Source organism: Podarcis tiliguerta, assembly GCF_965153285.1.
Source record: "Podarcis tiliguerta genome assembly, chromosome: 6".
Lineage (NCBI taxonomy): Eukaryota > Metazoa > Chordata > Lepidosauria > Squamata > Lacertidae > Podarcis > Podarcis tiliguerta.
The window spans coordinates 42,832,834-42,843,984 of record NC_139539.1 but is presented as its reverse complement, the minus strand read 5'-3'; the positions used below and the strand labels follow the sequence as shown (position 1 = coordinate 42,843,984).

General features: G+C 45.5%; 1 protein-coding gene across 1 annotated transcript in view; it reads left to right on the top strand.

The window, feature by feature from the left end:
• Nucleotides 1-5,165: 5,165 nt before the first annotated feature.
• Nucleotides 5,166-11,151, top strand: part of MDFI (MyoD family inhibitor) — a 44,748-nt gene continuing 38,762 nt past the window's right edge. The window contains exons 1-2 of the mRNA XM_083445921.1: nt 5,166-5,674; nt 6,038-6,142. Of these exons, the coding sequence (XP_083302047.1) occupies nt 6,049-6,142 (94 nt within the window). The 5' untranslated portion in view covers nt 5,166-5,674; nt 6,038-6,048. The remainder of the gene's footprint in view (nt 5,675-6,037; nt 6,143-11,151) is intronic.

Genomic DNA, 11,151 nt, shown 5'->3' with positions numbered 1-11,151 from the left:
TTGCTAATCACCACCACCTATGGTGAACATATTCCATATTCCTTTAATCATTACCAAAAAGGAGGAAGGCTAGTTCTCTATGGAACTCTATAATCTTAACATTTGACAGAAGCCCATGCATTGCAACTCTGAAATTGTCATGAAATATGTAGCCACTATACAGTAGCTTTCAACCTACTTTACGTCAATATGTCACATGGAATTGTAGCAAAGTCTCTGTTGACAGAGCATAGTCTGGAAAATAAGATGTTTTGATAGTACTGCTAACAGATTTGATCCATGTTGAGTGTTAATTTGACACTGTTCTGTTAAACATTTTATGACTTAATAGTGTTCCATAGAAATAAATGAAAATGCACCTATGTATATTTTTCTCCTCCCTTTTGATATTTGGTATTATGTTATCTCTTTTCTGAACTTTTCTTTGATGTAGGTTCTCCAAGATGTTTACTAATAGGCCTGAGATTTCTGCTGTGGCTGCATTTCATCTCCAAAGTCCTGGTTCACATGGATCTGGGAATTTGGACAAACTCAGCAGCCCAGCATTCAGTGATGTGTGGTCAGTGGACTAGGGGGACTAGGCTAGTCTCCTAAATGTTCCCCAAAGCCCAGGAAACTTCTACCCAGCTTAGGGAGGGAGACATGATGTTCCAACAGGTCCAAGAGCCTTCCTGCCACCTTCCCAAAGCCCACCCAGCTTTGGCAAGGAGGCAGGAGGGCTGTAAGATCCTGTCAGAGGCATGGCACCTCCTTCCCAAAGCCTGGGGAGCTTCTGCCTGGCTTGGGGAAAGAGACGCATCACACACACATTGCCCCCACCCCATCTGCTCTTGCAAGCTGGCGCCTCTGGCCCTACGGAACATTTTATTGCATGCTACTGCCAGCATTCACTGATCAGGTCTTATCCTTCTCCTGCCAACCTAGCTCCTCTCTCATTCCTTATATTGACTTTGATACGAACCAACTTGCATCTATGAACCTACCAGCGGGGCGGGGGAGGGATACTATTTTTGACTTTTTTGTACCTTAAGATTCCTTGTTAGCAGCAGCAGTAGGATCAACCCACAGGATTATCATGAACAAAATAATGGGGGTTTTAAGGCTGCAATCCTATATATCATTTACTCAGTGAGAGTACCTTTTGAGTAGGTATGCATAGGATTGAAATGTCTGTGGAACTGTGAATGAGTAGGATTTTCCCTCTGCCCTTTGAAAATTATGTAGATATTATTTCTAAAATCCATCAGAAATCCTCTGAGTGGATTAGCAATGCAGGAAACTGGTCAGAGACCATCTACCGCCCCCCCCCCCCCAGTCCAATGTTGCCTACTGTTATAACTGGGGTACCAGAGTCTGTTATTGAAGGGCAGAAATTAATAAACACTAGTATTTAGATAATATTTGGAGTATGGAAGGGAATATTCCAGGCCAGTGGAAAAATACAGGCTAAGCTCCCTTTTTCAAGCCAGGGCCTCACCTAGGATAGAGGCTGTTAATACAACAAAAGGTGTTGATGGCCCATCCCAGAGAAATCCTTGGATCTGTGCAAAACAGAGTTGTCATGGTTACTGTGGGAGAAGAACAGTTTAGGATTGAAAACAGGGGAGGGGGCAGGCTGTGCGCTCACAGGAAAAATGTGCCCTTTTAAAACTAGGTTTGGGATAGCAGATGGATGGAGAGGAGGGGCTTGGAGCAGGGGGTTTCTGAGAACAATCAAGGAAGTCGGGAGAACACCATGCAGGAGCCGAAGGGTAGCAGCCATGAGAGCTGGCTGGAAGGTAGGAACCAAGGGATGGTGCTTACGATGGCTCAGACTGCAATGTTAGGCTGCTATGGATAACAATGCTGTAAGATCTGCACCCCCTTTATCTAAACACAGATGTAAATACAGTGGTACCTTGGTTCCCAAACTTAATCCGTTCCAGAATTCTGTTCCAAAACCAAAGTGTTCTAAAACCAAGGCACACTTTCCCATACAAAATAATGCAAAATGGATTAATGCGTTCCAGGCTTTTAAAAACAACCCCTAAAATAGCAATTTAACATGAATTCTACTATCTAACGAGACCATTGATGCATAAAATGAAAGCAATAATCAATGTACTGTACTATAAAATAAATAAGACAGTATTGTAGACGATAAAAATTAAAATTACTTTTTTTTCTTACGTGCACTGATGATAGTCATTGTTTGGATGGGGGGCTTTTATCCATTTCTGCAGTCACACAATCAATCAGTACCTGAACTGGGTTCCACACAGTCACAAAAAAAAAAGTCACAAAAACAAAGTCACAAGCCACAGTCAGAAGTCATTTCCATAAATGAAGAACAAGTCATGGTCAAAAAAACAAAAAAGCCACACAAACAAAAACGCAATAAAAATAGCAAAAACAAAAGCTCCAAATATCACCTCTGTGTTGGGTGGGTGCTTGGGACTCAACAGCTGACAGACTCAACTGGAAGCCTCTGGTTAGCAGTGGGGGACTCAATTTACAAATGGAACACACTCAGCAGGAAGCGGAACATGTTCAGCTTCCAAGGCAAAGTTCACAAACTGAAACACCTACTTCCGGGTTTGCAGCATTCTATTTCCAAGTTGTTCATAAACTAAGCTGTTCTAAAACCAAGGTACCACTGTATGTGTAATTAAACCACATTCCTTAAAGACACTACAGCCTCTGCCATATCTTGAATATCAATGGAAACATGACCTTGGGGGAGCGCCCGGAACTTCCTGGAATCTTGTGCACCGCTCAGCATAAATTGGGGGTGGCATGCACCCTTTTTAACAGTACTGTGACTAGCAGTAGTCCTCCAGGGTCTCTGAGGTCTTTCACAAAACTGACCCAAATATTAACTAGCAGGGCTATTATGATTCCTCAGCTGAGCAATTTGTAGCTGGAGATGCCAAGGATTAAACCTGGTACCTTTTGCACGTAAGATTTGTGCTGTAGTCTTTTTTTCTCATACACCACAGACTGAGACACTGAGAACTGCCAGACTGCCACACACTGAAGGAAAGAGTGGTATACTTATACTAGCTAGTTGGAATTTTAAGAATTACAAGAGAAAATATGGACCTCAACAGTAAAACTCCGGGATGCCTCACCTTGGCAGCAGCAAGACTCACAATTGCCTAAAACTGGAAAGATCTGAAGGATGCCACCTTAGATCATTGGTATACCATAATAAAGTTTGGAACATTGCGTTAATGGAAGCAATGGATGCTGAAAGGAAAGAAACAGACACTTTTATGGGTGACTAATACAGCTTTAGTGCCTGAATACAAAACACCTAACAGAGGTGGACGTGCCCATGGTGTACAAGTCTGGAACTCATAAAGCAAATTAGGTTGAGTATTGACATCTTCTTGAGCAAACTTTCTATCTCGCCGTAAAATGATATCTGAACCAAAAATCAAATATGTCAACATAAATTGTACTTACCCCGCCCTGAACCTATAACTTACGTTCATTTGATGTTTATATGTCAACTTCATTGCAAGTTTTACTAGCTGGTGTGAATTAAAATCCTAATAGTATCAGCTGCCGGTTTAACTGCAAAAGTCGTTCGTCAAACGATGCTATTCAAAGTTTAGCTACCTGATACTGAAAGCAGTGGGGGACCCCTATGCTGCCTGAGACCCTTGGCCCGTGGCACCTCCCAAGCTGAAATATTGATTGTCAAAACTGTGAAAAGAATAGCCTGGGTAGTCTAAAAAGCATTTCTGTGAAGATGCGACTCTGTGGCATGTACCCCATGCCTGGAGGTCCAGTTTTACTCCACCTATTCTAGTGACCTTTGCAAACCTGGTGCCCCCCCCCCCCAGGTTCTGGATTACAACTCCCAGCAGTCTCAGCAAGCTTGGAGGTGCTGGAACAAGAAAGGAAGCTAAACAAAACATATTCAATGAGTCCAGCTAAACATGCAAACTCTAATTTGTGCCACTTTGACGCAGGTGGTAATAAAATTAATGACCTAGAGTTAACCTAATACAACTTTCTACTTGCTGAGCCTCGTTTGCTAGCCAGCTCCCTTTGATCCTGGTGGGATATCTAACAAACCCAGGACCAAAGTTGTAATGGGGAAGCAAAGAATGCCAGTTATGTCTCTTGTCTCAGCTGCGCCTGCCATGTGACTAGTTCTTAAACAAAGTCAGGTGGGAGAGGCAACCAGGCCGGTTTTTTCATTTCTATGAAAATGTTGCAACATGAAACAATGAAAAATTACCAAAAGGGTGTGTATGTAAGAAAATCTCTCTAATCTCTTCTCTGAGTGGTCTCTATTCACCTCGATTGCTGCTCTGACGCTTTAAGACAAAGGGGTAGGGGAACCGTTGGCTTATAAGATGTTGTTGCTCTCCAAGTCCCATCGGCAGAAGCCAGAATGGCCAATAGTCAAAGATGATGGGAGTTGTAGTCCAACAACATCTGGCAGGCCCAACATTCCCCATCCTTGCTTTAAGGTATGCCAACTTCTAAATCAAGGATTGATTGTGAGATAAGCTGTAAGTAATAGACCAGTGCTCTGGTCCATGGGGTCACGAAGAGTTGGACACGACTAAACGACTAAACAACAACAACAAAAGAGTCCAGCAATACCATGCATGCAAAAGTTGTGTAAAATGGTTTGGGGTTATTTTCTTCGCTGGAAGAATCTGCTGTGCAGGTACAGTCATACCTTGGATCCCAAACACCCTGGAACTTGGGATGTTTTAGCTCCCAAATGCTGCAAACCTGAAAGTGATTGTTCTGGTTTGTGAACATTCTTTTGGAACCCAAACAGGAGCTTCCTGCAGTCAATCAGAAGCTGTGATTTGGTTTTTGAACGTTTTGAAAGTTGAACAGACCTCTGGAACGGATTCCATTTGACCTCCAAGGTACGACCGTAATAGTAATAACTGTTATCATTATCAACAGAGGCTTAATTAATACAAGTAAAACACTGGTGTGTAGACAGGGATAAACTGCCCCCTACTTTTTTTAAGGCTGGCAACAGGCCTTTGATATGATTTTAGTCTCACTGTTGCTGCTCTTTGAAAAGTTGGGTGTGTAAGCAGACACAAAAGTTTACTTTGAAGATCTGCCACATGTAAATTTTGGGTTCTGGTACTTCCCTCACAGGAGTGCGCAAATCGGCTTCACTTTGCCCCTCCCTCTTCTTTAAAAAAAACCAAAAACTTTGCGGAAAGTGGGTTTGTGGAATTGTGTGCGCGCATCTGTTTACTTTTGCTGCTAAAAAACAAAAAAACCCAGCAACAACCACCAGAAAGCTTCGCGCCAAGCAACTTATTATAGGTTGCCTGAACTCCAAATATCTCCTGCTTGAAGGAAACTGAGTAATGAAGGCTGAATGCAATTTCCTGTGGAAGAGGCTGGAGGCAGAGCTTACGGGGCGAGGGGGAGAGGCAGAAACTTGTCCATTTGCAACCAAACAGTGCAATAAAGGACAAGCTGCGGAGATAAAGGAGTGAAGCAAAGCGCCCCCCCCCCCAATTTCTCATGAAGTGTGTGAAAGACTCTTAATAACGGGGCAGAGAGCCAAAAGTTGTGCTTTGACTCTGAGCCCAATTTAAAAGGGGCTGAATTGCTGGCAGCGAGAGAGAAACTTGTATGGAGAAGACAGTAAGATGACCCTCGGCTTGTGGGAGCGCCGTTAAACGATTCCCCCAAAGTAAGTCCTTTTCCAATTCTCCACCCTTCCCCTATCGATTTATTGGGTGGGGGGCCGTGTTGGAGAGGGGGAGGGAGGGAGAGGTGTTGCTGAATTCCTGCATGCAGCTGGCAAGGGGCGGAAAGGTGTCCAGAGCAGGCATTTGGGGCTCGGATTTCCTCGCGAAAGGGAATGGCCTTTGGGGCAGGTTGTGGGGCAAGAGGACCGAGGGCGCCTGGGCTGGCGCGGCGCGGTTTCTCCACCTAAACGGCTGATTCATCTCCATGGGAGAGACAGCGCGCCTTGTGGGCCGGCGGTGGAGGGAGCGTCTTCAATGAGCTTCTCTCTCTGTGTGTCTTTCTCTGCGTGTGGCGTCTCTCGCAGGGCTCAGTCCGATGTCCCAGGTGAGAAGCGAGCCGTCCAGCCGCTCTGACTCGCTCCATGGAGACCCCCAGGTGGATCCGGCGCCCTTCCCATCCCCCAGCGCAGGTAAGCACAGAGAGCGCTTGTTCCCGAAACTTACAAACTGCCTCGATACTTACTTGTAGTTGGGAGTGTGGGGGGGGGACTTTTAGGCTCTCGTGGATTTTGTGTGTGTGTGCGCGCGCGCGTTTAGCTATGGGCCTGATTCTAGAATGGTAAACTCCAGGGGGAGAAAAGAGACTTTCCCCCTCCTCCTCCCATGTCGAAACTTTGCTAGTATGTATGAATATTGCAAAAAGCCTCCTGTGATCTGTGCCAGCTGGCCCCCAGTGTGTGTGCGCGCACACACATCCGAAGTCTGGCAAGGCAGATTCCACCCCCCGCCCCCCATTACGCTTTGATTTACGCCGCATCCACTAAGGCGCTGGCCCAGCATGTGTGTTTTGGAGACTTTTCCCTTTGTGTGCGCGCGCAACATACATGCAGCGTGCGTGTGTGTGACTTTTCCTCCTCGAAGGCTGCACACAGGGCTGGAGCTGCGCGAGTCTCCCAGCGCCTTGGCTCTTTCTCGGGTTGGATGTGAGCGTTGATCTCTCTCCCCCTCCCCTGCAGAAGCGCAGGGCGTTCACGAGAGCGCGTTTGCTGGGGGCTTGCGTGCCAGAGGGTCTCCTCCTCCTCCTCCTCCCCTCCTCATTCAGCACGAAACCCACCATTTCCTTTTTCTCTCCAAAGCCTCTTTCTCTCGTGCGCCATTCTCTTTTTTGCAGGACTGTAAACACTTCGCAGGCGTTGGGGGCTGGGGCGTGTAGGGACCCGAGCTTCTCACAAGAACTTTTGTCTTCCTTCAGGCATCGTGTGTTGCTGGGCCCGGGGCCAACTCCTTGTGGGATTTGGTCTCCTCCACCCCTCCCCTTTCCCCCACTTCGAGTCCTGATCATATTAAATTTAATAACATCCTCTAGACCGAGCTGCAGCCAGGAAAAGAGTTTTCTTCTTTGTTCCATCTAATCCTTTCAACAGATCTAGCTTCAGGCTCTGTAACTGGGGTGGGGGGAGTGGGCAGTGTACACTGAAGTTAGGAGTGTACATTCCAGTATCCCCTGCAGCAGCCTTGGCTGCAGACTGCATTTGAGGGATCTGGAGAGGATTCAGCGGAGATGCCCCCTTCCTGGCACTGCTGACCTGTTGAGCTGCAACTGATTCACACAATACTGGAAACTCGTTTATAAAAACTCAATTGGGGGAATGTGGGCTGTGGTTGGGCACATGGGTGAATTTTTGGCTGTGCAGTAACCAAATACCAATTTTTCCAAGATGGCGCTGTGGGTTAAACCACAGAGCCTAGGACTTGCCAATCAGAAGGTCGGGGGTTCAAATCTCCGCGACGGGGTGAGCTCCCGTTGCTCAGTCCCTGCTCCTGCCAACCTAGCAGTTCGAAAACACAAAGTGCAAGTAGATAAATAGGTACCACTCCGTCGGGAAGGTAAATGGCGTTTCCGTGCGCTGCTCTGGTTCACCAGAAGCGACTTAGTCATGCTGGCCACATGACCCGGAAGCTGTACGCCGGCTCCCTCGGCCAATAAAGCGAGATGAGCGCTGCAACCCCAGAGTCGGGCACGACTGGACCTAATGGTCAGGGGTCCCTTTACCTTTTTTACTGTCATTTTATTGAACCTGATGGCTGACTGATGGTTAGGTCTCAAAATAATTCATGATTTTAAGGGCATAAGAATTTAGGAAAGTGCCTATATGGTTCATCAAGCTCAGCATTGTCCACACTGGCAGCAGCTATCCAGGGTTTCAGATGGGGGACATTCCCAGTCCTACCTGGTGATCCCAGGGATCCCTGGGACCTTCTGCATACAAAGCAGATGCTCTACCACAAAGCTACAGCCCTCCCCTCAAAACTCTACCTTGAAGTGTTCATAGCAGTTCATCTACACTCTTTGTTAATAGAATACCATTGTTGCGCCTATGCTTTGCAGAGGACAAGAGGACAGGTCTCTATCCCAAAAAGTTTACAATCTAAAACCAGATACAGAAGATAAAATAGAAGAGAGGCTGGGATTAACACAGAAAGAATATATGGTTACTTGCCTTGCGTGTGCTTTGATTTGGTTGTAACCCTGGTTAGGTAGGTCTGTATCATACGTGCCAATTTTGGCCCCCCCCCCCAGTGTGTTTTTTGAGGGGGCCTGGCCCACTCAACATTCAGAGGGGGTCCAGCTCCATCCCCATGCACCTTGTGACGTTGTGATTGGGACATCAGGACATCACATTGGGCCCTCTCAATCATCTTGAGAAGATGGCACCTCTGGTCTCTATTATTGTCATGTTTGTGTCATTTACATGTTGACATTTTTTTATCTTCCAAACATTTCATTCTTCACTGACTGGCCCAAGGTCAACCAGGGAGTGGGGATGTGAATCTGAGTCTCCCCATTCCTAGTATGGAGTCTGAGGGAGTAGCTTGCCTAAGGCCCTTCTATTGAAGTCATGCTGGGTGGGGATCTGAGCTCCACCCAAACTTCATAGATAATAGTTTATGTTCTTCAAAAGTGAACCATGAAACCTTTGTAGTGACCTTTAAAAAAAGAAGGTGTGGTAAATTCCCAGCTTGTATTGGGAAATCAGGATGTGGGGCGACGTGATTGCATCAACCTACATGGATTTCTGCCTGTTTTCTTAGGAGGCCAATGCATGAGACCCACCCCCTTTGCCTGTGTTTGTCCCTGCCCCTTCCATGCTCATGACCAGCGGATTGTCAGACTCACTGTTTTAAGGTGGCAGCTTTTGCATCCCATGTCAAGTTTGCCGCGAACAGCAAGCACCTCAGGCATACAGTGTCCTACCCAGACTAGAGTCTCAAGGGCTTCAACCCTCTGATCTGATCAGCACTGGGTGAAGATGTTCTTTTTTATTTCCCTTGGGTTTAAACATACTTTATGATGCTCTGAGATTCTGGAAAGTTTAAGAACTGTGAGAACTGGTAGTCCTGATGTACGTTTGTTATGCTGGTGCTACCTTTTGCTCCTGTTTTCATATTTTGTAATAGTCGTACCTTGGTTTTCGAGCAACTTAATTCACGAACAACTTGGAACTTGAACGCCGCAAACTCGGAAGTAGATGTTCCAGTTTGTGAACTTTGCCTCCTGCAAAGGATGCTCCTGCAGCCAATTGGAAGCCGCACCTTGGTTTCTGAACATTTAGGAAGTTGAATGAACTTCCAGAATGCATTCTGTTCAAAAACCAAGGTATGATTGTATAAATAAAGGTATTTCTAGCTGTGGATTTGAGGTTTCTTTGTTTTTTTCCTCGTGAGCCAACACAGTTACCTTTGTTTTTTAAATGTTAGGTTATTGTCTTAATTTTTTTTATTCCCAATTCTTCCCTTTTTGCCATCCAGATAACCTTTTCGTTGTTGAGCAGCAGGCAAATACAGTAAACAAATAAATAAGCCATGGAGGGTTGGGGAAGAAGGTGTCCTCTCTTGAGCAAGGCGATTGTGTGAATTGGCCGTGTATTCTACTAGGTTTTCCTTCCTCTTCTCCCTTCTGTCCCCAAAGAATTAGAACACATCGAAGAATGTTTTCATTTCACGCATATCTTCATGATATTGTTACAGTTTAGGATTTCAGGAACTTCTTTGTACCTTCTGGTTTGGTCCTTTAAGCTAAAAGTGCAGCAAACCTCCATCCCTGAAACTGAGCAGGGATGGTGTGGCATATGAAAAGGTGTTCCACCCTCCCTCTTGGGGAACAGGCGGTCATAGCTTAATGGTAGAGCATCAGCTTTGTATGCAGAAGTTCCTGGGTTCGACCCCCAGTATCTCCTGGTAGATCTGGGAATGCCCCCTATCTGCAACCCAGAAGAAATGCTGTAGTTGGTGAGCTAGATTATCTAACGGTCTTACTTAGCATAAGGCCGTGATGAGTGGCTTCTATGTTCCAGAGCGACTTGGGTAGGTTATGCTGGCACAGTGATCATTACCATCCACCTACAGTTCATACAGGTGAGCAGTGTAGACAAAAGCGCTCTAGTTTTCTTGTATGTCCTATCAGGATCAGGTGTACTGGAAGAGAGTACATGAGATCTCCAGGGAATCACTTCACAAAGCTGCCAAATGAATTTAGTAACTAAGGAGTAGTTTTAAACCTATAACACCCCCCCCCCAGTTAAGTACTTGCATGTTATCTTCTGGCCCCACTTTCAACACTGATTCAGGGATTATTCTATATCACAAACCATTCCTAACCAAAATGAGTGGCGGCAGGCAGGTCGGAGCAAATAAGTGTACGTATATCAAAATCCTGTGCAAGATTAACCCAAATCCTGTAACACAAAGAGCAGAATTCTGTAACTTTGTCTGAATTATGCAAATTGAGCACATTTGCATTTTTCATACGTCTATTAGTCTTTAGAAGGGGTAAAAAACCCCAAACCCCTATACAGGAAACTAAGACTTGGCCTCCGACTACTGGAAAATATTCAGCAGCAACTCTGGCTTCTGAGATTTCACCAGGTGTTACTTACATACTTTTAAGCATATATCTTCAGTCGCAAGAAATCTATGAGAAAGTTGCTTTAGAACACAAGAGCAAGCAGAATGGTTTGGGAAACAGAATTCTAGTCGGAGCACCAATTGTGGATAGCAATTCTGAAAAGATAATGACAGTCTCCTGAGTTCATGTATGTGTTAAATATATACACTAAGGACCAAATCTACTCTTACACTATTTTTTTAAGCAAGAATAGTTGCTTTTGGGGGCTGGTAATTGGTACTGGAGAAGAGCTGGGGAAAAGGTGAAGCACCTATTTCTCTTCACCACCCCTGGCCCCCTGCACCAGCTTTCCTGTCTAAGGAGTTCTAAATGAGTGTTTTCCTCCATTTGAAACTCTGAGCTGCAAGCGGGGAGCTGACAAACAAGCAGGGGGTAAGCAGGAAGGTTTAAGAAAGCCTAAGCACCTCTCTACTCCAAAGTGGCTTTTGCTTCTTAAAAAGGATCATTCAGGTACAGTCACACATGCCTGTGCATAACATCTAGTTTGGCCATAATGCAATATTGCAGACACTT